The 24,588-nt window shown below is 51.2% G+C and overlaps 1 protein-coding gene across 2 annotated transcripts in view; it reads left to right on the top strand.

Annotated features, from left to right (window-relative positions):
• LOC133111188 (homeodomain-interacting protein kinase 3-like) overlaps positions 1 to 24,588 on the top strand; it is a 55,274-nt gene that overhangs the window by 26,126 nt on the left and 4,560 nt on the right. For both annotated transcript variants that reach the window (XM_061221353.1, XM_061221354.1), the window contains 6 exons: positions 15,062 to 15,185; positions 21,649 to 21,768; positions 22,203 to 22,289; positions 22,565 to 22,749; positions 23,160 to 23,319; positions 24,406 to 24,529. In XM_061221353.1, coding sequence (XP_061077337.1) covers positions 15,062 to 15,185; positions 21,649 to 21,768; positions 22,203 to 22,289; positions 22,565 to 22,749; positions 23,160 to 23,319; positions 24,406 to 24,529 — 800 coding nt within the window. The remainder of the gene's footprint in view (positions 1 to 15,061; positions 15,186 to 21,648; positions 21,769 to 22,202; positions 22,290 to 22,564; positions 22,750 to 23,159; positions 23,320 to 24,405; positions 24,530 to 24,588) is intronic.

A 24,588-nucleotide genomic window follows, 5' to 3' on the forward strand; every position in this document is an offset into this window, starting at 1 on the left:
CCTCTGGTTTTCGTCTCCGTTTCCAAAGCCGTTCTTCAGTGAGAACGTCGGCTGTCATTAATTTAGGAGGGCAGTGAACGGTCTTTCATATTTTCTGTGCTGTTGGCCTAATCTTGAGGCTTATGTATTTACATCCTAAAACTCTTAATTAGGTGACTGAATTAAAGGGGGGGGGAAGCTCACCCTCTCCCATCCGAGTCTCTTGACCTTGTATTTGTGTTCTCAGGTCCTGTTACACTCCTGCTCGTGATCCCACAATTTTTCAATTGATGTGAATCGGGACAGTGTGTGAGTGGTGTTACAATACAATGGCTTCGTAGAAAATTCAACATAATGGCGTCAGTTTTTCCGGGGGGGTTTAACTAGGCTACTTTATTAATAATTACTTAAGAATCTAATTTTAATCGTTTCTTTTTTCTGCTCATTTTCTTACTGGTTTGGAATGGCTGATGATAGAGCTGTGCTCATTCTGCAGTCTGTGACCTATGACCTATGACCTGAGCAGTATGCAGTCCCTCACTAGACTGATGGTTGGTTGGTTTGTTCAGCATCAGTTTGGTTGTTTTTCTTTCTGTCCCGGAATAGCGAACACCCGTTGCGTACTGGCATTTGTAACCGGGCGGGACCATCGTGTTTGTAGGTGCTTATGCATTTCTGAGGGTGCTGGGGACACTGGTACTGATGCCATATACAGTCAGGTCCATAACTATGCTAGCTATTTACCACGGTATATTGGAGTAGAGCTACCAAAATTGGGAGGGCTATGTATAAAAAGGGCTGTAATTCCTACCCTGTTTTAGATGTAAATACCCTCAAATTAAAGCTGAAAGCCTGCACTTTGAGCTCATATTAATCTATTTATCTATCTAATATCTATTTCCAACTCCAATATCCTGTGGTCGACAGCTAAAATAACAATAACTTTGTCAATATTTATGGACCTGACTGTAGCGGATCAGATGGATGATTCTCTGTTCAGAGACGATTGCTGGCAGTGAGGTGTGGGAGGCACCAGGCACCTGGTGTTTAGTTCATCGTACCGGAGAACGGACAAAGTTGGACGTGTAGTAAATTGCTGCAGAGAGCATGGAACAGTCCGGAAGGCTGTCCGGTCCGGACTTCCTTGACTTCAAAGGAGCATCTGTGCGGCTCATGAGCCCTGTTTCTCCTCGCAGGCTACTTCTGTAGAAACTGAGGTTTTAAAGGGGCCCCTTTCACAGGTTGAGGGGTTCCTCCATGTTTAATGAATGTGTTCAAACTGCACCCTGCGTTTTAAGACACTGCACACACCCGTCGTTCTCTTCTGGAAGCTTCTAGAAATGTCTGCCCAGGTTAAAGTGCACTCCGTTCACTTCAGTTTCCTGCTGAAGGCTAAGGTCCTCGCTGATGCATATAGGCAGTGTTTACTTTATTTTTACTCTGATTGGTTCCTTTGATTCTGCTACGTTTGTGCCACTATGGCTGGTGACACCCAACTACATTCCAAAAGTTCCTCTCCTGCTTCAGTGCAATTCAATGCTCACGCCAGGTCAATAAGTGGCTTCTTTGAATTACCCTAACGTACGCTGCTCTAAATTTAGTCTGGAGCACACTGAAGCTATTTAGACACGTACCTCTGATGGACGGTGGTGGAGATGGCGGTGGAGTAGGGTGAAGGGTAGATAACGGGATGAACCCCAGTGCAGGTAAGGGGATGAACCCCAGTGCAGGTAAGGGGATGAACCCCAGTGCAGGTAAGGGGATGAACCCCAGTGCAGGTAAGGGGATGAACCCCAGTGCAGGTAACAGGATGAACCCCAGTGCAGGTAACAGGATGAACCCCAGTGCAGGTAAGGGGATGAACCCCAGTGCAGGTAAGGGGATGAACCCCAGTGCAGGTAACGGGATGAACCCCAGTGCAGGTAAGGGGATGAACCCCAGTGCAGGTAAGGGGATGAACCCCAGTGCAGGTAACGGGATGAACCCCAGTGCAGGTAAGGGGATGAACCCCAGTGCAGGACTCGCGGGCCGCCCCTCTCTGTCACACGCGCTGCCACGCCCGCGGCTGGTGCGTTAAAGCGGCTCGGCTCGTTCCTCCAGAGGAGTGCCCTCCGGCCGTGGCTCTGCTCTCTGCGGTTTTGGAGCAGATCAGATGTTGAGGGACTGGATGGGTTCTGTGTCTGGAGAATGACGGGCGGGCAATAGGAGATTCTTCTGGATAGTTCTGGGAGTCCTGTTCTGCAGGCCAGGATATGCCAGGGGGGATGGGAGCATTGGGGGGGCCAGAACCAGTGGTAGCGCTGTTTCGTTACAGTGCCAGGAAGCACTACAAAGCCAAAGATGTCCCAGCGGTGCGCACCGTAAGCCAGCCCTGTGTTTCTGCTGCTGCTGCTGCTGTGCAGTTCAGGGTCGTTTCCCATTTCGTCATTCTGTTTGACGCACATTGCCCTGTTTGAAGGGTTCTTCCAACGTTTGTGGGAGGCGAGGTGACGGGAATGTGCTCCTAAACCTTGTTTCTTGCCACTCCAGCAGTGAGTGGATCAGCAGTTCTGCATGAGGAGGAGCTGGGGGGCGGAGGGGCCCCCACCTCTCTCTGGTGCAGTGAGGACACCCCGCTGCTTCCCCACACACTGCTGCTCCCCCACACACTGCTGCTCCCCCACACACTGCTGCTCCCCCACACACCGCTGCTCCCCCACACACCGCTGCTCCCCCACACACCGCTGCTCCCCCACACACTTCTGCTCCCCCACTCACTGCTGCTCCTCCATACCTCATCTCCACACACTGCTGCTCCCCCACTCACTGCTGCTCCCCCACACACTGCTGCTCCCCCACACACTGCTGCTCCCCCACACACCGCTGCTCCCCCACTCACTGCTGCTCCCCCACACACTGCTGCTCCTCCATACCTCATCTCCACACACTGCTGCTCCCCCACTCACTGCTCCTCCCCCACACTCTGCTCCTCCCCCACTCACTGCTGCTCCCCCACTCACTGCTGCTCCCCCACACCTCATCTCCACTCACTGCTGCTCCTCCACACTCTGCTCCTCCCCCACTCACTGCTGCTCCCCCACTCACTGCTGCTCCCCCACACCTCATCTCCACTCACTGCTGCTCCTCCACACTCTGCTCCTCCCCCACACTCTGCTCCTCCCCCCACTCACTGCTGCTCCCTCACACACTGCTGCTCCCCCACACCTCATCTCCACTCACTGCTGCTCCTCCACACTCTGCTCCTCCCCCACTCACTGCTGCTCCCTCACACACTGCTGCTCCCCCACACCTCATCTCCACTCACTGCTGCTCCCCCACTCACTGCTGCTCTCTCACGCACTGCTGCTGCTGCTCCACACACTGCTGCCTTACCCTGGCTGCCAGCTCCAGCAGAGGAATTTTCTGCTGCTCCTTTCTCCACTTCATTGAAACATTATTTTGGCTTTTGGCCACAACCTTCCTGCCAGTATTTTTTCATTATCAGTGGCCCTTCTTGCAGATTAAATTTGGAAAATGTATTTACTTTGTAAATGTATTTTATTTTATTTTTTTTAACTAATGGCCTCAACCAAAACTCCAAAAATAGAGTTGTTTTTTCCCTCTTTTATTCTTTTGGGAGAATCTGAAATGGCTTGAATTTCTGAGAGCTGATATTTCATCTGCTGACAGAAGCCGTGTATGTAAGTTCTGTTTTCAAGACATGCAAGTGAAAGCTATCCAGTCTTTTCCTTGGAAAACGACACAGTATTTAGCTTTAAGATAAGCAGGCTGAAAACCTAGACTTGGGCCCAGTTACTTATGGGATTTTACGAGGCTCTATCAAATGTGCTTTGAGGTCCAGATGGATCTTTTGAAGAGGTGTGCTTTTTTTTTTTTTTTTTTTTTTCTTTCTCCACGCATCTGTTTTTTTCCATGGCCTACGGCATACTTGGAAACCACAGAACGAAGGGCACCAGGCCCTTTCCTTCCAAAAATCCTATCCCTGCGTATAACACAATTGTGTCAGACCAATGGCCTTGTCATGTAGTTTTTCTGCTAAGTTGCAGTTGCTATTGTGCCACAATTTGCAGTTTTCTCAGGTAATAATGCTCCTTTTCACCTCTGTGCTGCTGCAGACGATAAAGTTCAAAGTCTTTACATGGCTTTTTCTGTCATTATTTTTGTAGCGGATGTTTGAGGGTCCCCCCTCCCTGTTGGTGGAGTTTCATAAGCGTTCTCTGTTTAGCTTGAAAACTGATCCTCGTTTCATAAGCGGCTTTGTTTCCCGTTTACTCGATTTCTTTCGGTTTTACTTTAGAGGGAATATCAGATCTACAGCGGGCGGAAAGTCTCGGCTTTTCCAGCTTGCTGTTCTCTGTGTGGTACACCACACCCCCACACATGCGTTGTGTGCTGTAACAGTGCTGTAATGGTGCATTTGTCAGTGTTGAGTCTTCTATAGTGTGCCTTAACAGCATTGTAATGGTCTTTTTCAGTGTTAAGTTCTGCCATTCCCCCAGATAGCTTGGCCCCCCAAGCATCCTGCCAATAGTGAATTCCTTTTCCAGAACACCTTTCTCTTAGTTCAGGAGTAAATTAGTGTGCTATTTCTCTGATTTAGTTTTTATAAATATGTTTTCTCAAAGCCTGAGCATGTTCTTAGCTAAACTGCTTGAGCCCCAGGTATGTGTCGTGAGTGTCTGGGATCCAGACCGCTCCAAACAGGATGTCCGCTTCTGTCCAGTTCTCACGCTGAGAACGGAAGTCCAGGTACTGAAATCTGTAATGAGCAGAAACCAGAGTAGTTTCTGTCCAGTCACACTGAGAAAGGAGGTCCTCTCTCCCAGCTGCTGAGGATCCTCTGGATTCTTGCAGTAATAAACGGCCGCAGCACAACTAGCGAGCGACAGTTCGTAGCCCCACCCTCCCCCGTCTCAGACTGAATGCATTACATCTGTCAGGAAGCTGGCTGGAAAGCAGGCTGTTGCCATTGGTCTGAGATCCAGCCAATGACGAGCAGCCATACGCAACCAGCCCTCACCCACACACACTGTGTACGCAGCCTGCCCTCACGCACACACTGCGTACGCAACCAGCCCACACACACACACACACACACACACACACACACACTGCGTACGCAACCAGCCCTCACACACACACACACACTGCGTACGCAACCAGCCCTCACACACACACTGCGTACGCAACCAGCCCACACACACACACACTGCGTACGCAGACAGCCCTCACACACACACACACACACACTGCGTACGCAACCAGCCCTCACACACACACACACACTGCGTACGCAACCAGCCCACACACACACACACACACACACTCACACACACACACACACTGCGTACGCAACCAGCCCTCACACACACGCACTGCGTTCGGGGCTCTTCCTGGTCCAACCTCTAAGAATCGCCAGCCTCATGCTGCTTTCTCAAACATCGCACACTGGAGCCCTGCGTTTCAGACTGGGTTGAGTTCTGAGTTGCGTGTGTGAGGTCTGTAGCTCCGTCTGGCTCGCCCTGCGCTGAACCTACGTGGCGGTTTGTGGCGACTCCCAGCCACACGATCCGTACCTGTGCCCAGCTCTTGTGTAACCGACGGCAACCTACGAGCAACCGCCGGCCTTTCATTTCCAACCTACATCATTTCTCATCATCCCCCCCCCCCCCCCAAAGAGGAGTACGGTCACATGGCTGGATGAGTGGCCTTGCGTGCGTGGTTGCCGTGGCGACGGGAGCGATCGGTCTCCAGCGCTCCTGCTCTGACATCACGGGCCCTGTGCTTGCGTGTGTGACGTGCGCGTGCCTCTCCTGGCTCAGAGAACACACTCGCACGTACGCAGAGAAATGATCCACTGCTCTCTGCTGCCCAGAACAGAGAAAGCTCTTATACTTATACGCTCAGTGAGCACTTTATTCGGTATCCACTTAGGGTTATGATGCGTTGTGTGCTCTTCTGCACACCACTGTTGTAATGTGTGATTATTTGCGTTACTGTCACCTTCCTGTCAGCTTTGACAAGTATGGCCCTTCTCCTCTGACTTTTTTCATTGACAACGCATTTTTGCACACAGGACTGCTGCTCACTGGATGTTTTTTCTTTCTCTGCAAACTCTAGAGACTATTGCATGTGAAAATCAGAGGAGATCTACAGTTTGAGAGACCACCCTATCTGTCACCAACAATCATTCCATTGTCAGTCGCATTTCTTCCCCATTCTGACATTTGGTCTGAACAACAGCTGAACCTCTTGCCCACTTTTATGCATTTAGTTGCTGGCAAATGATGGCTGAGTAAATATTTGCATTAAGGAGCTGTTGTACAGGTATAATAACTCACTGAGTGTATTTTCACATGGCAGGAAGATGCACATCATCATTTTAAGCTTTACCGCCTTCTCCGACCTGAGAGAGTCTGTGTGGCTCCTGCACTGCTCTTTTAGGGATTTCATACCTGGTTTCATATCTGTTAATTGGCACCGCTGTAAAAAAATAAAAAATAATTAGCGTTCTCGTGCATCATTCCCACCTGTGCGTTTGGAATGGCCAAAAGCTTGGCCATAGCTGAATGTTTGAGACTCCCTCTTTAATTAACATGTTTTATTTGCTTCTGGTCGTCTGGCCCTAATGAGGTGGTGTGAAACTACTGGCAGTAGTCTGCGTAGTCTGGTTCTGAGGGGTGTTTGCGTAGTCTGGTCCTGAGGGGTGTTTGCGTAGTCTGGTTCTGAGGGGTGTTTGCGTAGTCTGGTCCTGAGGGGTGTTTGCGTAGTCTGGTCCTGAGGGGTGTTTGCGTAGTCTGGTCCTGAGGGGTGTTTGCGTAGTCTGGTCCTGAGGGGTGTTTGCGTAGTCTGGTCCTGAGGGGTGTTTGCGTAGTCTGGTCCTGAGGGGTGTTTGCGTAGTCTGGTTCTGAGGGGTGTTTGCGTAGTCTGGTCCTGAGGGGTGTTTGCGTAGTCTGGTTCTGAGGGGTGTCTGCAGAGTCTGGTTCTGAGGGGTGTCTGCAGAGTCTGGTCCTGAGGGGTGTTTGCGTAGTCTGGTCCTGAGGGGTGTTTGCGTAGTCTGGTCCTGAGGGGTGTTTGCGTAGTCTGGTCCTGAGGGGTGTTTGCGTAGTCTGGTTCTGAGGGGTGTTTGCGTAGTCTGGTCCTGAGGGGTGTTTGCGTAGTCTGGTCCTGAGGGGTGTTTGCGTAGTCTGGTCCTGAGGGGTGTTTGCGTAGTCTGGTCCTGAGGGGTGTTTGCGTAGTCTGGTCCTGAGGGGTGTTTGCGTAGTCTGGTCTTGAGGGGTGTTTGCGTAGTCTGGTCCTGAGGGGTGTTTGCGTAGTCTGGTTCTGAGGGGTGTCTGCAGAGTCTGGTCCTGAGGGGCGTTTGCGTAGTCTGGTCCTGAGGGGTGTTTGCGTAGTCTGGTCCTGAGGGGTGTTTGCGTAGTCTGGTCCTGAGGGGTGTTTGCGTAGTCTGGTTCTGAGGGGTGTCTGCAGAGTCTGGTCCTGAGGGGCGTTTGCGTAGTCTGGTCCTGAGGGGCGTTTGCGTAGTCTGGTTCTGAGGGGTGTTTGCGTAGTTTGGTCCTGAGGGGTGTTTGCGTAGTCTGGTTCTGAGGGGTGTCTGCAGAGTCTGGTTCTGAGGGGTGTCTGCAGAGTCTGGTCCTGAGGGGTGTTTGCGTAGTCTGGTTCTGAGGGGTGTTTGCGTAGTCTGGTCCTGAGGGGTGTTTGCGTAGTCTGGTCCTGAGGGGTGTTTGCGTAGTCTGGTCCTGAGGCTTCTGCATTCGCATGCAGCAGTGGGCAGTTTCCCTGAGCTGCTGTTGCTAATCTTTTGAAATGGGATTGATTGATCTGCGTACCTACCCGTGGCTCGAAGGGTGAAAAAACGGATTTGCTCATCTGACAAGGACCTTTAAGGCTTCTGTTCATTACAGAGTTTACTAGTGAAGCTTCACTCGGCCTGCAGGGTTACTTTCACCAACAGTGTTTTAAATCTCTGGCTTCTGGGAGTTCAGTCTTTTGATGTAAATGACTGATGAGTTGAGCATCCTGTCCTGTAGTTATCCCAGAACTATAGTTATCCGACTGACTCAAACCAGAATATCGCTGTCATTTCCTATGAAGGGGCATGATGGGAACGTCATAGGAATGCCGTGCAGTGCCGCCATTTCCTTGCCACGACTGTACTGTTCGTGGAAATCTCTTATGAGTAAAGAGTGGTGGGTTTTAAGGCTGGAAATAGTTGCTCACAAGGCCACAGAGTGCGGTCTGGCGTGCCTAGAGCTAGAGGCTAGAGCTGTGGGCCTCTGTTCTGAACCCTGCAATGAGCGGTATGCTGTTCTGTGCTGGGCATGGTCCTGCTGAGTCATGCGGGTCACACTGTCACACCCCTGCAAGCTTTGAGTTTTGTTTGGTCTCTGAGGGAAGGCCGGATGGCTGACATTTTGCCCATGCTTCTTTTTAGTCACGGTTCCGCCTGCAGGCTGGCGTCCTGTTCTGGACGGGCAGGGCGGCCGCTTCTCCCGGCCTCGACTCGCCTTCCGGGTGGTTCTGCCCTGCGGCGGGGCGTCGGGTCGGGGCGGGGCGTCGGGGCGGGCCTCCGCTGGTCCGGTAGCGGGCCCCACGGTCCCGGCGGCTGGAATGGCAGGTTTGGCCGCCTGCGGCGAGAGGCCCTCCTCCCAGCGTGACGAGGCTTCCCCCAGCTGCTCCCTCCCTGGGGAACCACTGTTACATCAGACAGGGGCTGTTTTTGTCAGCTTCAGGGGCGAGCGGCCGAGCCTGGGGGTTCTGATGCTCCTCGCGCTCATGAAACAAGACGTGATTCTCCCTCCTCACATGGCAGACACGGGCCTCCCACGGGGGACGTCTCTCTCTCTTCTCTCTCTCTCTCTCTCTCTCTCTCTCTCTCTCTCTCTCTCTCTCTCTCTCTCTCTCTCTCTCTCTCTCTCTCTCTCCGCCTCACCGCCTCTAACTCACCGCCTCTTAACTCTCCGCCTCTCCCTCTCTCTCTCTCCGCCTCACCGCCTCTAACTCTCTGCCTCTCCCTCACTGCCTCTCCCTCTCTCCCTCACCGCCTCTCACTCACCACCTATTCTCAAAAAAGGCCAAACAGCAGTGTCTGACAGACTGCATATTGCCCTTGTCTAGAAACAAAAGTGCAGCTCTTGTTTGTGACTAATGTAGTATGTCATGTGACCACTGACAATGGATTCTTGCTTCTAAACAGAATGAACCCATGAGGTTGGGCAGCAGGACTAGTCTGACGGCAGCAGCAGGACTAGTCTGACAGCAGCAGCAGGTTGACAGTGGTTGTTGAAGTTAGGGATGGCTTGAAGGCTTTTTGGTTGCTGACCACTTCCATTTTGATTTGCTAGCCTGCCATTCAGTTCTGACCAGTGGCTCTCGGACATGATCGTGTGTCTTCTTTGAATATTTGGCTGCTCTACGTATTTTAAGTATTCTACAGCCTGTTTCATGGGGTGGCCTCCTAAACAATCAACCCCCTGTACAAAAAAAAACTTCAAGTATTGCATTAATTTCTTCGGTCAGCCAAAAAATTATTCCTAGTTGGTTGTGCAACAGCAAATGTAAATACACATTCCCACAAATACTATAAACACTGTCACTGTCTTCCACAAACATTTTTTTAAAGCAATATTTAATTTTAAAGTTAATAAAAAAAATAAAAAAAAATTTTGTTTACTTTTTTTCATGCTGTGCTTAGTTTATTTCCTGCAAGCAGTCTGGTTAAAGTGCAAGATCTGGTATCCTCTGATTCTGTGTCCTGATAGGCCATTTCCTTTCTGTTTGCATGTTATCCTCGATTCAGCATAAGCACTGATCCAGGCAGGATGTACGATGGTGATAATTTAATGTCGGGGAGTTTTGTTACTTTTAAAACTGTGTTTTTACCATTTCTATTTTCCATTTCTACAAAGGCTGCCTTTTCTTGAGTGCCTGTAACAAAATTATACTGGGGCGGCCTGTAGTGTAGTGGTTAAGGTACATGACTGGGACACGCAAGGTCGGTGGTTCTATTCCCGGTGTAGCCACAATAAGATCCGCACAGCCGTTGGGCCCTTGAGCAAGGCCCTTAACCCTGCATCGCTCCAGGCAAGGATTGTCTCCTGCTTAGTCTAATCAACTGTACGAAGCTCTGGATAAGAGCGTCTGCCAAATGCCGATAATGGAATGTAATGCAAAACAGTACAGTGGATCTTCACTTAAAATGACTAAACCCATCAAACAAACACTCATGGGGCTCTGAGAAGATAAGGGCCGGGGTCGTGCCATTCCTTGCTGGTCCGCAAAAATAATTCTGCTTGCTCACTTGTGTTTTCATATTGTCTGTGTGTTTTCAGGAGGGAGTACGAGGCCCACGTGCCCTCTTTCAGTTGTTGCGTAAAACCCCCCGTGCTGAATACGTGGGTAATACGGGTAAAAGGGCAGTTCATTTATTTGCTGAACAATGTTGTTATTGAAGTAGGCTCAGCTGTTGTCATCAGGCAGTTTAATTGCTGGTTTAATGGTGAGCGTGCGTCACCGGACACTGCCGTGGTAACCAGCGTTTCCATGGTGACCTGACCCGCTGCAGCCTGTTTCAGCTCGATAGTGTTTCTTTGGTTCCTCTTCCATGCGCTCCGATGGGCCTGCTACTCCGCCTACGCTGCAGGGAGGCTAATGTTCGGGAACGCACACGTTTCAGCTGCGCCCGCAGAATCTGAACATAGCCTGACGTTAATTATAACAGCGCAGGGAATGGAAGAAAGGGTAGTTCTGCATTTCTGCTGGAGCAGATGTGCAGGGATTTCGGTAAAACTGGGAAAAGCCTTAGTGCTCTTGCCTCGGCTGAATGGTAGGGTGAACTAACCCAATAAGTTTTAGTCCCCTTTTGATCTTTTTCCTTCTCAGAAAAGAGGAGAGGGTATCTTTCACTAATGGCGGCTTCATACCAGGGCATTGTTGGGAGATGCTAATGCTGTGGCTGCCTAATTCATCTTCGCTACCTTAAACCCACCCGCCCAAGATGCAAGGCTGACTGGGTCCGTCACTGTGGGCTCTGGGGTCCCAGCCGATGAGCTCACTCCAGTCTTGAGGCCCAGTCTTGAGGCCCAGTCTAGCACCCACAGCCCTGTCCTGTTGAAGCCACCAGGTCTTTCTGTTTTTATTTTTTACCTTTTTGTGAGCTGAAAAATGTCTCAGATTCCGAGCGGGGGGGACACACTCATACTCACCCTGGTGGTGTTCGTGCTCCGGGTGAAGGTGAGGGCAGTTGCTCCTTTGGGCGGTGCTTTGGTCTCCTTGGCCCGCAGAGATGGCGTGAGAATGCTAGAACTAGCCTTTGACCAATGACGGCATGAGGGGAGTCCACTTGTGTTCTGGGCCAGCCAGTGACTTTTCAAGGAAACATTGCAATTATTTTATCATATTCAGGCATTCAGCAGACGTCCTTATCCAAAGTTCCTCATACATGGCGTCTGTTGGCCAGGGGTCAGTGCCCCGGACACGGCGTCTGTTGGCCAGGGGTCAGTGCCCCGGACACGGCGTCTGTTGGCCAGGGGTCAGTGCCCCGGACACGGCGTCTGTTGGCCAGGGGTCAGCGCCTCGTACATGGCGTCTGTTGGCCGGGGGTCAGCGCCTCGTACATGGCGTCTGTTGGCCGGGGGTCAGCGCCTCAGACACAGTGTCTGTTGGCCGGGGGTCAGCGCCTCGGACACGGTGTCTGTTGGCCAGGGGTCAGTGCCTCGGACACGGTGTCTGTTGGCCGGGGTCAGTGCCAGGGGTGCTTTTTCCGGCCTTTCGTGTTTTTACACAGCGTTGACGTGTGGCAGTGTGCTCCTTCAGGATGCACGCTTGCGGATCATCGCTTACCGAAAGAAGGACTTCAAGAGAGGGTCGAGGCCACCCCGATGTGACCCCATCTTCATGCCATTCGGCCTCCTGCACCTTCCTCCAGCCTGCTTTGGGACCGTTCCCAAAGAAAACGGAGCTGTTCAAAGGATTCACATCACATTCAGGTGTGAGCAAGCAAAGGATCTGTCCAGACCGTGGACCTGAATGCTTATCAGTTCTTTAGAGGGCCTGTTTTTATCAGTACCTTTTGCGATGCTTTTTGAAATCATTTGTGTGGCTGAAGTCAGGCCAGTGACGATGCAGCAAGGCGGGGCCGTACAATATGTACCAGCTGGAATGTTTTTTTTTTTTTTTTTGCCGGCTTGTGGCTATTAAATCCTGTGTCTCTGTTTTAGGTGACCAGCAGTGTACTGAGCCTTTTGGCCCTCCGGGAGGATTTAAGTCTTATAAATAGGATGGGTATTCTGAGGGTCAGATGTACTTCTGTACAGCGTCTGCATATTGTCTGGCCTTCCGCTCGTTTCCATAGCGGCATGAAACGGTTAATCGTGCATTTCGTTCTCTCCCGCTCTCTGCGGATTGGCGTTACTGAAACGTTTGTGTGAAATGTTTAATTAAGCTATGTAATCGGACGTCCTCTGGTGATTTTTCCTCAAGGTCTTAATTGTGGGCCGACTTTAAAATGGCTGGCTGTTCAGGCTGCCGTGACGGGTTGTTGCCATGGGGGCGTGTTGCCGTGGGGGCGTGTTATTGTGATGGGTTGTTGCCGTGGGGGCGTGTTGCCGTGGGGGCGTGTTACTGTGATGGGTTGTTGCCGTGGGGGCGTGTTGCCGTGGCAGCGTGTTGCAGGGGTGCTGGAGACATGAAAGCGTCAGTAGGACTACATGTGCATTATAAAAACAGGGCTGCTTCCCCGTCCCTGAAATGCGTTTGAGTGAATGCAAGGCCCGGTGTCAGAGCTGTAGGTGTGTCTCCCTGCAGCTGCTGAGGCTGGATCCTGGGCCCTGTCAGCGTTACCACTCCTAACTTCTTTTTCTGGAGCAGACTCCTCTCACTTATACCTTGCTCTCCGCTAAACGCTCTTACTTACTCTGACCGCCGCTCTTGCTCCCGTGACCTCCAGCCTTACACCCAGTCCTCTGCCAAGGGCTCCTACCCCTCTGTCCGTCCCACCCACCTACCCCTGCCTCCCTCTGTCCCTCCCTCCCTGCTGTAACTCGCTGTCGTCAGGGGAGAAAATGAAAATATCTGTTGATGCAAGAGAGGCTTTCCTCCCATCTGGGGGATGAGGTTCCCCTGCAGACAGGCTAAATAAAGCTGGCAAATGTTTTTAGATGAAAGAACACGCCTCTCCCCCACCTCCGTGTGGCACGAGAAATCTGCACGCTTAACAGAGCACTTGTCCAGCCCTTTCCCCACCATTACTTTTGGCAGCTTCGCCATTTCTGGCAAATTTAGAATAGCTTCAAACAGTTCGGCCCAGTCTAGACACGTGAAATTACAGCTTGTTCAAAAGCAGTCGTGCTCATTGAGTTAGGCTTTGTTTTTTGTGTGTGCTTTTTGGCTTTTTTGTTTCTTTAAAGGAAAACAGACAGCCTGCCCTCCTTTCATATGTTTTTGCTTCATTTATAGAAGTAGGAAGCAGAGATCGTGAGAGTTTGTTTGTAGAAGTAGGAAGCAGAGATGGTGAGAGTTTGTAGAAGTAGGAAGCAGAGATGGTGAGAGTTTGTTTGTAGAAGTAGGAAGCAGAGATGGTGAGAGTTTGTAGAAGTAGGAAGCAGAGATGGTGAGAGTTTGTTTGTGGAAGTAGGAAGCAGAGATGGTGAGAGTTTGTTTGTAGTAGTAGGAAGCAGAGATGGTGAGAGTTTGTTTGTAGAAGTAGGAAGCAGAGATGGTGAGAGTTTGTTTGTAGAAGTAGGAAGCAGAGATGGTGAGAGTTTGTAGAAGTAAGAAGCAGAGATGGTGAGAGTTTGTTTGTAGAAGTAGGAAGCAGAGATGGTGAGAGTTTGTTTGTAGAAGTAGGAAGCAGAGATGGTGAGAGTTTGTTTGTAGAAGTAGGAAGCAGAGATGGTGAGAGTTTGTGGAAGTAGGAAGCGGAGATGGTGAGAGTTTGTGGAAGTAGGAAGCGGAGATGGTGAGAGTTTGTGGAAGTAAGAAGCAGAGATGGTGAGAGTTTGTTTGTAGAAGTAGGAAGCGGAGATGGTGAGAGTTTGTGGAAGTAGGAAGCGGAGATGGTGAGAGTTTGTGGAAGTAGGAAGCGGAGATGGTGAGAGTTTGTGGAAGTAAGAAGCAGAGATGGTGAGAGTTTGTTTGTAGAAGTAGGAAGCAGAGATGGTGAGAGTTTGTTTGTAGAAGTAGGAAGCAGAGATGGTGAGAGTTTGTTTGTAGTAGTAGGAAGCAGAGATGGTGAGAGTTGGAGAAGGCTCCACCGCTCGGAAGGTGCCACAGTAGGGATTGAACCCCTGCCCACGTGAGGGGACTCCATTATAGCTCGTGTCCGTGGGACTCTATTATGGCTCGAGTTGACTGTCCCACATGCTGCACCCCGCCTGGCTGCACATTTTCTCACAGCCTTATTTCCCAAAGCCTCCTCTAGCAGGCCGATTTTCTGCTTTCCAGGGGGTAGTTTCATTGACGGTGAAATGAATGACGGAGAGGTGCGTTGCTGTGTCTCTAGAGTGGGTTCATTACTGCCGAGCCGTAGCACCAGGCTGGCTCTGGGTGAGGTCCAAACCCGGGGCACTTATGTGCCTCTACCCTGTACCTGCAGAGCGAACGGGAGTAACGGGGTCTGACATGTTCCTGGTCTAACCTGCTTTCCCAAACATCTCGCTAACGTGCTTGTTGTGAGGCTGCACTGTGCCGTCCATCAAAGCAAAGCGTCTTGTGTGTGTTTCTGTAACCTGGGTACGTCTCGCTTGGAGTCTAGTGTCTCCCGTGTTTGGAGCACGTGTTCGTCACCTCGGGACAAGCGCTTGTATCCAGTCCTGAGGAAAGGAGTGATTTTGAACTTCATTAGTTTTTGAAACAGTCACAGTACATCGAGCTTGATGAGAACCGCCTGCGCCCCAGTGCCTCTCCATGGCAGCGTTTGAATGAGTTTGCAGTGAAGGCCTCTGTCCACAGTGTTGGGTTTGGCCTCTGTCCACAGTGTTGGGTTTGGCCTCTGTCCACAGTGTTGGGTTTGGCCTCTGTCCACAGTGTTGGGTTTGGCCTCTGTCCACAGTGTTGAGTTTGGTCTTGTCTGTCTCCTCCCCAGGGCCCCAGAGGTCATTCTAGGGCTGGCCTTTTGTGAAGCCATAGACGTGTGGTCCCTGGGCTGTGTGATCGCTGAGCTGTTCCTGGGCTGGCCGCTCTACCCTGGTGCTCTGGAGTACGATCAGGTAAGAGTTCCCCTCGCCATCTGCTCGGCTGTGTGATTACTTCTGCCTGCTGACAGTCTCTGTACCCCACACTGTTACACATACCCAACACTATCACATGCCCCACACTGTTACACATACTCCACACTATCACATACCCCACACTGTTACACATACCCCACACTATCACATACCCCACACTGTTACACATACCCCACACTATCACATGCCCCACACTGTTACACATACTCCACACTATCACATACCCCACACTGTTACACATACTCCACACTGTCACACCTACCCCACACTGTCACACCTACCCCACACTGTCACACATACCCCTCACTGTTACACATACCCCACACTGTCACACATACCCCACACTGTCACACATACTCCACACTATCACATACCCCACACTGTTACACCTACCCCACACTGTCACACATACCCCTCACTGTTACACATACTCCACACTGTCACCTACCCCACACTGTCACACATACCCCACACTGTCACACATACCCCTCACTGTTACACATACCCCACACTGTCACACATACCCCACACTGTCACACATACTCCACACTATCACATACCCCACACTGTTACACCTACCCCACACTGTCACACATACCCCTCACTGTTACACATACTCCACACTGTCACCTACCCCACACTGTCACACATACCCCACACTGTCACACATACTCCACACTATCACATACCCCACACTGTTACACATACCCCATAATGCACTATGTTTCGGAATCTGCTCCCTTCCCCCTCGGGAAGGAATTCTCTTTCTTTGAAGGAAGATTCGTTTATAGTGGCTGGGTGCCTGGAGCAGTCGGCCTAAACTGCCTCCTCTAGTCTCTCCTTTTTAAAGCAGTTTTGGGGTGTGTGCCCCCCTCCTGCTGGGAGGCCCTGATGGGATTAGCGCTGGGGGTGAGGGGTAGGTTGCTGCACTGTAACCCCGGGGCTGCAGATTGAGGGATTTCCGGCTGATCTAAAGCGATGTGCTCTCGGGGAGTTGTGGCCCCCCAATCCCACTCCTGCTGCCCTCCCTGCAGCTCAGCCCGGTGTCGATTTCACAAGCGCCTCGTGGAAACCACTCTCATTTTGTGGTTTTGTTTCATGCCTCGCGTGACTCCCCCCAGCTTGGTGGATGATGCTAATTCCCGCCGGTTTGATTTTGTTCAGGGAAAAAAAACATAGAAAACAATAGATTTCACATGGGGAAATGAGAGCGAGCTCGTTTAGAGACTCTTAGCTCCTGAGGACCGGCTCGAAGGCCGGCTGCTCTCCGCAGGGGAGAATCACCCTGGCCTCCCGTTGCACTTGGGGACGAGGGATTTGGCTAGTGTTAGTAGTAGCATTAGCTGTGCTGTCTGGGTTAGCTGCATTAGCATTAGCTGTTCTCTCTTTATTAGCGTTAGCTGTGTTCTCTGCATTAGCATTAGCTGTGCTCTTTGCATTAGCATTAGCTGTTCTCTCTGCATTAGCGTTAGCTGTGCTCTCTGCATTAGCATTAGCTGTTCTCTCTGCATTAGCGTTAGCTGTGTTCTCTGCATTAGCATTAGCTGTGCTCTCTGCATTAGCATTAGCTGTGCTCTCTGCATTAGCATTAGCTCTCCTCTCTGCATTAGCTGTGCTATTTGCATTATCATGAGCTGTGCAATGCATTCATATTAGCTGTGCGTTCTGCAATGGCATTAGCTGTGCTTTCTGCATTAGCATTAGCTATGCCGTTTGGGTTAGATGCATTAGCATTAGCTGTGCTCTCTGCATTAGCATTAGCTGTGCTCTTTGCATTAGCATTAGCTGTGCTCTTTGCATTAGCATTAGCTGTGCTCTTTGCATTAGCATTAGCTGTGTTCTCTGCATTGGCATTAGCTGTGTTCTCTGCATTTGCATTAGCTGTGTTCTCTGCATTGGCATTAGCTGTGTTCTCTGCATTAGCATTAGCTGTGTTCTCTGCATTGGCATTAGCTGTGTTCTCTGCATTAGCATTAGCTGTGCTCTGCGGGTTCTCTGCATTAGCTGTGCTTTTGGATTAGCAAGTGCCCCTACTGAAATGGGAGTGAGTTATTATGTTTGTTCTTCAGCTCTCTCCATTTAACTCTGTTAGCGGGGCTTTAGAGGAGGGCTTAGCAGAACTTCTGCTCAGTGTGGGGTGTCGTCCAGGGGCCAAGCCGGGTGCCCAGCACTTTGCTGACCGCTCTTGGCTGCCACACCAGGCCTGGGTCCTGTTGCACATCCCGCAGCACTATGTATTTATAACTCTACCCTCTCGCCATGCACACTGGGAACCCCAAAAATCCTGCTACACCACCACACCATTTACTGGGGAGTGGGGCCATCTCAGGAGCCCCTCTGTGGACGTTCCCCCCAAACCCCCCCCAATGAGGGCTGTCCTCTGGTGCCGAATGGCTGCGTTGCTTAACCTAAACTTGTTCAGCCCTCTCAGTCCCAGGCCCAGTATGAAGTGGCTCCGCCCAAATCCCATGGGGCTTTGGCTTTGGTTGAGAAAATGGTGTCGGGTTTTAATAGGGGCTCAAAACAATTGTATAGCAGCCATGTTGATTGACTGAAAAGGTTGACCCGGCCATATGGCACTCTTGGGATTGAGGGGGTCAAGATCGGGCCAGGGTGATTTAAGTGTATGGCCGTGGCTCTTTCTGCTGGAGACTCATGGGAAACACGTTGTGCTGGAGGGTGAGGAACGTCCGCCCCGCACTCCTGCACCGTGGCTGGCTTGTAGCAGGAATAACTCTGGGGGAAAAACCCGGTCAAACCCGAACATATAGGCTACCCAGGAAGAGTGTTCCCCATCGTGGCCCGGCGCTCCTGTTTCTGTCGTGAGACTGCGGTCCGTCTTCCCCCTCCCCACACGCACTCCAGCACAGGCAGCACTGCAGGTTTGCTCTTTTTTAGGTTTTTATTTTTTTTGCTGGGAAACTGGCCGGAGGCCTGCTTTGCTTAATCATCCCAGAAGTCCGCCCTGACCGTCGCTGTGATCTTGACCGTACCCCCACGTTGTGATCTTGACCGTACCCCCACGTTGTAAGCGTGTGAATTTTCAGGCATTGGGGTGTGCTTCATTTTGTTTTAGCTCTTTCCACGCCTCCCTCCCCGGTGTGGAATGCACAATCTCTGCTCTGATCTCTACGCCTGTCTGCCCAGTTTCACCAGCTGGCAGCCCTGCAGGGGCTACTGGCCGTAGTCAGCACTGGTCTGGCCTGTATTCGAACCCAGACCGTGAGGCCTGTCCACACTCCAGAACAGTGTCTTCAAAGGATGAGCCACTTGCCAGCTCGCCTGAATTTGTGTTATTTTTAACTGAATGTAAGCGCTGTATCGGTCCGTATGGTATGTATGTTTTTCAGCAGGGGATGCATGTAGATATCTGGTTGCTGTCACACAGCACATGCAGGTGGTTTAGGCAGTGCCTTGTACAGGATTCAGCTGTCAGTAGTGTCTGTGCCTTACAGCATTCAGGGGTTAGTAGTGTCTGTGCCTTACAGCATTCAGGGGTCAGTAGTGTCTGTGTTTTCCAGGATTCAGGGGTTAGTAGTGGCTTTATTCTCCAGGATTCAGGGGTAAATGTCTGCACTTATCAGTAGTGTCTGTGCCTTACAGCATTCTGGGGTCAGTAGTATCTGTGCCTTACAGCATTCAGGGGTTAGTAGTGGCTGTATTCTCCAGGATTCAGAGGTAAATGTCTGTACTTATCAGTAGTGTCTGTGTCTTACGGCATTCTGGGGTCAGTAGTGTCTGTGTTCTCCAGGATCCAGGGGTCAGTAGTGATTGTGTTCTCCAGTATTCAGGGGTCAGTAGTTTCTGTGCTGTACAGGATTCAGGGGTCAGTAGTGATTGTGTTCTCCTGTATCTGGAGGCTTGTGCCAGGCCAGCGTTTGAACTCATCTCCAGGTAATCCCAGGCTGACAGACCAAGCCGGGCGTAGGCCCTGAACCGTGTCTCGCTCCAGCAGAGATTAAAGAAGCCTTTGAGGATGTGTCTTGCTTGTCACCCTCTGTCCCCCACCGCGTCCCCCGGCCTGCCCCCGTGCTGCAGAGAGAAGCTTTTCATTCTGGCTCGCCGAGTCTCCTCTTCGTTGATTTGATTGCTTAATCGCCGTCCGATGATTATTTCGAACAAAGCGTGATATGGGGGAGCGCAGTCCCTAATGGAGGTGTGGAGGTGCAGAATTTATTCAGATTGCACTTGAAGTTCCTTCATGACTTCAGTCTTACAGAGGGTAAAACTGACACATGAGCACTGATGAGTTTTATACAAGTGTGAAGTAAGGTTCATGCACAAGGCCATACTGGCTAGCTCTGAGTATGTATTAGTAATGACTCCTTACCAAAGGGTTTCTTGTGAACGTGGTTGACGGTTGGTTGTAGGCAGAGGTGGGAAATCGAGATTCAGAATGTCAAAGTCCTCCCCACAGTTTTGTTCCACTCAACACGTTTGCTAATTAGCAAGATTTTTCTGCCAGGAGGGGGAACTAATTATTGAAATCAGCTGGATGAGTTCATGGGAAGAAAAAAACAGTTGGCAGGCCTTTTACTCTCTGACCCCTGAACTTTCCACCTCTGGTTGCCTCAGTTGATATGTGGCTTGCGTAAGTGACCCAGGAGAACATCTCTCATGTTGTACATGGGGCCCAAGTGCCCAGACCTCAATGTGTATATGCACTGCGCCTTTTACGCTGAGGGAATACCTGCTGCCATGACCACGACTGTCTGAAACGCTAACTTTCCACCAGTTAAGTAATCCTTTTGGATTCAAATACTTTTCTGTGCTGGATTGATCTTGCCTGGTGCAACTGAGCCAACCAAGAGGACCAATTTTTCAGACAAAATTTGAGACATTCAGGGCTCTGAGAATTTCCTCTGAGCATATTCCTAACCTAAAACATAGTCGTGATAATTTTGTTAATTTTGTAAAGACATTTATTTTTAGTGTCAAAAAACTGTGAAAAGGAGTGTAACAGAGTACAATATTTCCAATATGTTCTTTGACCTGGTTCTGGATCTAACTTGAGTGTCATAACTTGTGAACTAAAGCAGAATTTGTGTAAGAACTGCTGAGGACCATGATTTGTGTAAGAACTGCTGATTTGGGGCGGGCGGATTGTTTGTGGAGCTGTCACTCTACAGGGCTGCAGTGTGATTAGATTTGTGTGAATAATGAATGCACGGAATAAGACCAATGCATTGTGTGTTCATGTGAGCCCAGGGGAACACTGCTGCCAGGCTCACAGCACCATTCAGCAACACAAGGGTGCAGCTACCTCAGTCCTGCTGAGGCTCTCAGTCACACGGGGTGACTTAGCTGCGGTCATACAGAGCGACTGAGCCGCGGTCATACAGGGTGACTGAGCCACTGACTGAGCCGCGGTCATACAGAGTAACTGAGCTGCGGTCATACAGAATGACTGGGCCAGGGTCATACAGAGTGACTGAGCCGCGGTCATACAGAGTGACTGAGCCGCGGTCATACAGAGTGACTGAGCCGCGGTCATACAGAGTGGCTGAGCCGCGGTCATACAGAGTGGCTGAGCCGAGGTCATACCGAGTGACTGAGCCACAGAAAAGGGTCCTCACTTGTGCTTAATTTATGTGTGCGTGTGTATGCCTGTGTGTGTGTGTACTTGTGTATCCCTGTGATTGTCTGTATACATGTGTGCATTTAGGGGTGCACGTCTGTTGTGCCTTCCCTGTTTGCGTGAGCGTGCGTGTGTGATTTGTCGGTTCGTGTAACCTCTTTTGTGTGTGTCTGTATCCCTGTTCGTAGGTGTGCATGTATGGCCTTATTTGTGTGTGTAAGTGAAAGGGAAATAGTGTGTGTGTTCGAGAGATTCAGTCACACAACCTTATATGTGTGTGTGACTATCCCTGTGTGTGCATGTGCACATGTACGTGCGGGGGTAGTAACACGATGACCGCTAGCCCGTATAAATCTCTTTGTCCTTGCCCTGGTTTTGGATTAAAGTGGTGGGATTACGCCCCTGTGTCCCAGGGAGACGGTTGAGATTCTGAAAGGCTGAACTCTACGCCCCCGCCCGAAATGGCAGCCTGGCGCTAATGAGAGTTCTGGCCCACACCCACACACCAGTGACGTCACCAGCCCTTCCACCTGAGACTGAGCGCCCAATAACCCGGAGCCTGCGTATATCCCCCCCAACGAGCCCCACTCCCGAATTTCACACCGAACGAGCCCCACTCCCGAATTTCACACCGAACGAGCCCCACTCCAGAATTTGTGTGTTGGGGGGCTGTATGTTGGGGAGGTGGGGGGAGGTTTGTGTGCGTTTGTTAGTAAAACCAACTGGGAAGGCTGTGGGCCTCAAATATAATGGCCCTTATTCTCTCTCTCTATTCTTTCCCTCTTTCTCTCCCTCTCTCTCTCTCTCGCCCGCTCCCCCCTCTCTCTCTCTCTCTCTCTCTCTCTTTCTCTCTCTCTCTGACAGATTCGCTACATCTCTCAGACTCAGGGGTTGCCGGGTGAGCAGCTGCTGAACGTGGGGACGAAGACGTCTCGCTTCTTCTGCAGGGAGTCGGACTCTCCGTATGCAGCCTGGAGGCTGAAGGTGAGCCGCACCGCCCCAAAATCAGGCCTACCCTACGCCCCAATCTGGCCCCAAAGACCCCAGAATCAGGCCTACCCCACGCCCCAATCGGGCCCCAAAGACCCCGGAATCCAGCCTACCTCACGCCCCAATCGGGCCCCAAAGACCCCAAAATCAGCCCTACCCAACGCCCCAATGGGACCCCAAAGGCAGGCCCCAAATGCGTTTAGCCAAGGCAACTTACAAAACGACTTTTAACGCGGTAAGAAAACGCCGCGAGAGCAGGGAGAGGAATGCAGTGTGCCCCAGCTCCTGAAGACCTGCAGAATCAGGGACAGAAGTTGCTGGTTTAGTTTTTGTCACTGTCCCGGTTTGAGCGGTAAAAGCAGGGCTTGCGGCGGGGTGTTTTTGTAGCCGGGCGCGGCTGACTCCGCCCCCTCGTCCCGTTTCTGTAGACGGCGGAGGAGCACGAGGCAGAGACGGGCATGAAGTCAAAAGAGGCCAGGAAGTACATCTTCAGCTGTTTGGATGACATAGCGCACGTGAGTACCGCCACAGCCCCAGATGGAAGGCGTGTTCATTTCACTCAAACACAGGGCATACCATGTTTATTTCAGCACAAAACGTTTAGCAAAACTGTTTTACGGCAAGAAAGTTCAGGCAGGATTTTGCTTGGGATGCATCATGTCTTCAAGCTCGATCTGCTCAGTTCAGGACGAACCGTGTCGTTGTTTTGGATTCAAATACTTCTCTTGTGTGGTTTCTGGGGGCTCGTGTGTGGTTCCTGAAGGCTCATGTCTGGCGGGTCTCCTTGCAGGTGAATCTGGTGATGAATCTGGAAGGCAGTGACTCGTTGGTGGAGAAGGCGGACCGCAGAGAGTTTGTGTCTTTGCTGAAGACCATGTTGTTGATCGATGCCGAGAAGAGGATCGCCCCAGCCGAGGCCCTGAAGCACCCCTTCGTCACCATGCAGCACCTCCTCGACTTCCCCCACAGCAACCAGTACGTCCTCTCCTGCCCCCCCACCCCCTGCAGACAGTACCCCCCCCCCCCACCCCTTCCTCAGCCTGTGTGAAAATGTCCCCATGTATTCAAATGTGGGGACTGTTGGAGATTTCCCACACGCTGATCCCTGCCTGATAACTGTAACCACGCAAAAAGCTATAACTCGGGGACGTGTGAAGCATACAGATGCAGCGTTGGGAGAGCTGGATTTGGGCCCTTATTCTTAGTGAATATTTAACTTGTCGGTATATTTGACCAAACTTTCAGTGCAGGGGTAGCAGCTGGAAAATGTGAGCAGCGCCCTGTTTCCTGGCCTCAGTGAGAGGCCCATGTCTCTGGCGGGTTGGGCTCATAGCGGGTCTGCTCTGCTTCTGATGCTCCGTGGCTCCTCCTCCCTCCCCCCGCAGTGTGAAATCATGTTTCCACATCATGGACGTGTGCAGGCCGCACCCCAACGCCTACGACTCCATGAACCGCAATAAGACCCCCTTCATGAGACCGGTCACCTCCAGCAACGCTGCAAACCTGACCGCGGCTTTCAATAAGATGGGCCCCGTGCACACTCAGGTACGCACCGCACCTCTGCTGTTCCATTACGGTTCTGTTCCGTTACTGTTCTGTTCCGTTACGGTTCTGTTCCATTACTGTACTGTTCCGTTGCTGTACTGTTCCGTTACTGTGCTGTTCCGTTACTGTGCTGTTCCGTTGCTGTACTGTTCCGTTACTGTTCTGTTCCGTTACTGTGCTGTTCCGTTACTGTGCTGTTCCGTTACTGTGCTGTTCCGTTACTGTGCTGTTCCGTTACTGTGCTGTTCCGTTACTGTGCTGTTTCGTTACTGTGCTGTTCCATTACTGTACTGTTCCGTTACTGTTCTGTTCCGTTTCTGTTCTGTTCCGTTACTGTTCTGTTCCGCTGTGCTGTTCTGCTCCGCTGTTCTGTTCTGTTCCGCTGTGCTGTTCTATTCTGTTCTTTTCCGCTGTGCTGTTCTGTTCCGCTGTGCTGTTCTGCTCTACTGTTAAACAGGAAAAAAAAGAAACAACAACAAAAAATTAATTAAATTAATTGACAGTCTTAGTTTGATCGATACGCATCTCTGGGTTTTCATTGATTTGGGCTCATGTGCGAGTGGAGCTCCTAACGCCCTGGAAGAGCGTCTCCGTCCTGTCTGCCGTTCACCTCACACCCTTATTTTTCATCCTTTTTCAAATCGCAGTGTTCGGTTCACATTCGCCATGTGAAATGATGGCTCCGGCCGCTTTGCACAAAGACGTAATGCTCATCCTCATGCTGGAGCACGGTCCCTGTGCTCTCCGTGTCTGAGTGAGAGGCCGCACTGTCCCGCGGCCGTGTTTAAGGGTGCGGTGGTGTGCCGGTCGCCCCACCAGCGAACGCGCCCGTGAGCGAACGCGCCCGTGAGCCTGTGCCAGCTGTAGGGTCATTTGATTCGGCTATGGAACGGGGACGAGGGAACCCCAGCGCTCTCTCAGATTGGGCATGATTTACACTGCCGTGCCTGGCCACAGTCTCCCCAGGCACAGCGTTTACAATGTCGCCACCTGCAGGTGGCCCGGGGGAAGTGCAGCTCTGTTTTCCCCCAGGTTTCCCCATGCGTTGCCATGTTCGGCTCAGACTCTCTCTGTCTTCGCCTGCAGGCTTTAGCTCCACCCCCTCCCTCCGTGATGCATCCTGGGATGCCGCTGCAGACAGGAGGCGCTCAGTTCGGGTGCAACGACTCCTTTCAGCAAGCGCTCATCCTCTGTCCCACCACCCTTCAAGGTACACCCCTTCTTTTTTTAAACCATAACCATTGTAGTAATAAGGCTAATAATACGAGA

The sequence above is a fragment of the Conger conger genome, chromosome 15 (genome assembly GCF_963514075.1).
Source record: "Conger conger chromosome 15, fConCon1.1, whole genome shotgun sequence".
Classification (NCBI taxonomy): domain Eukaryota; kingdom Metazoa; phylum Chordata; class Actinopteri; order Anguilliformes; family Congridae; genus Conger; species Conger conger.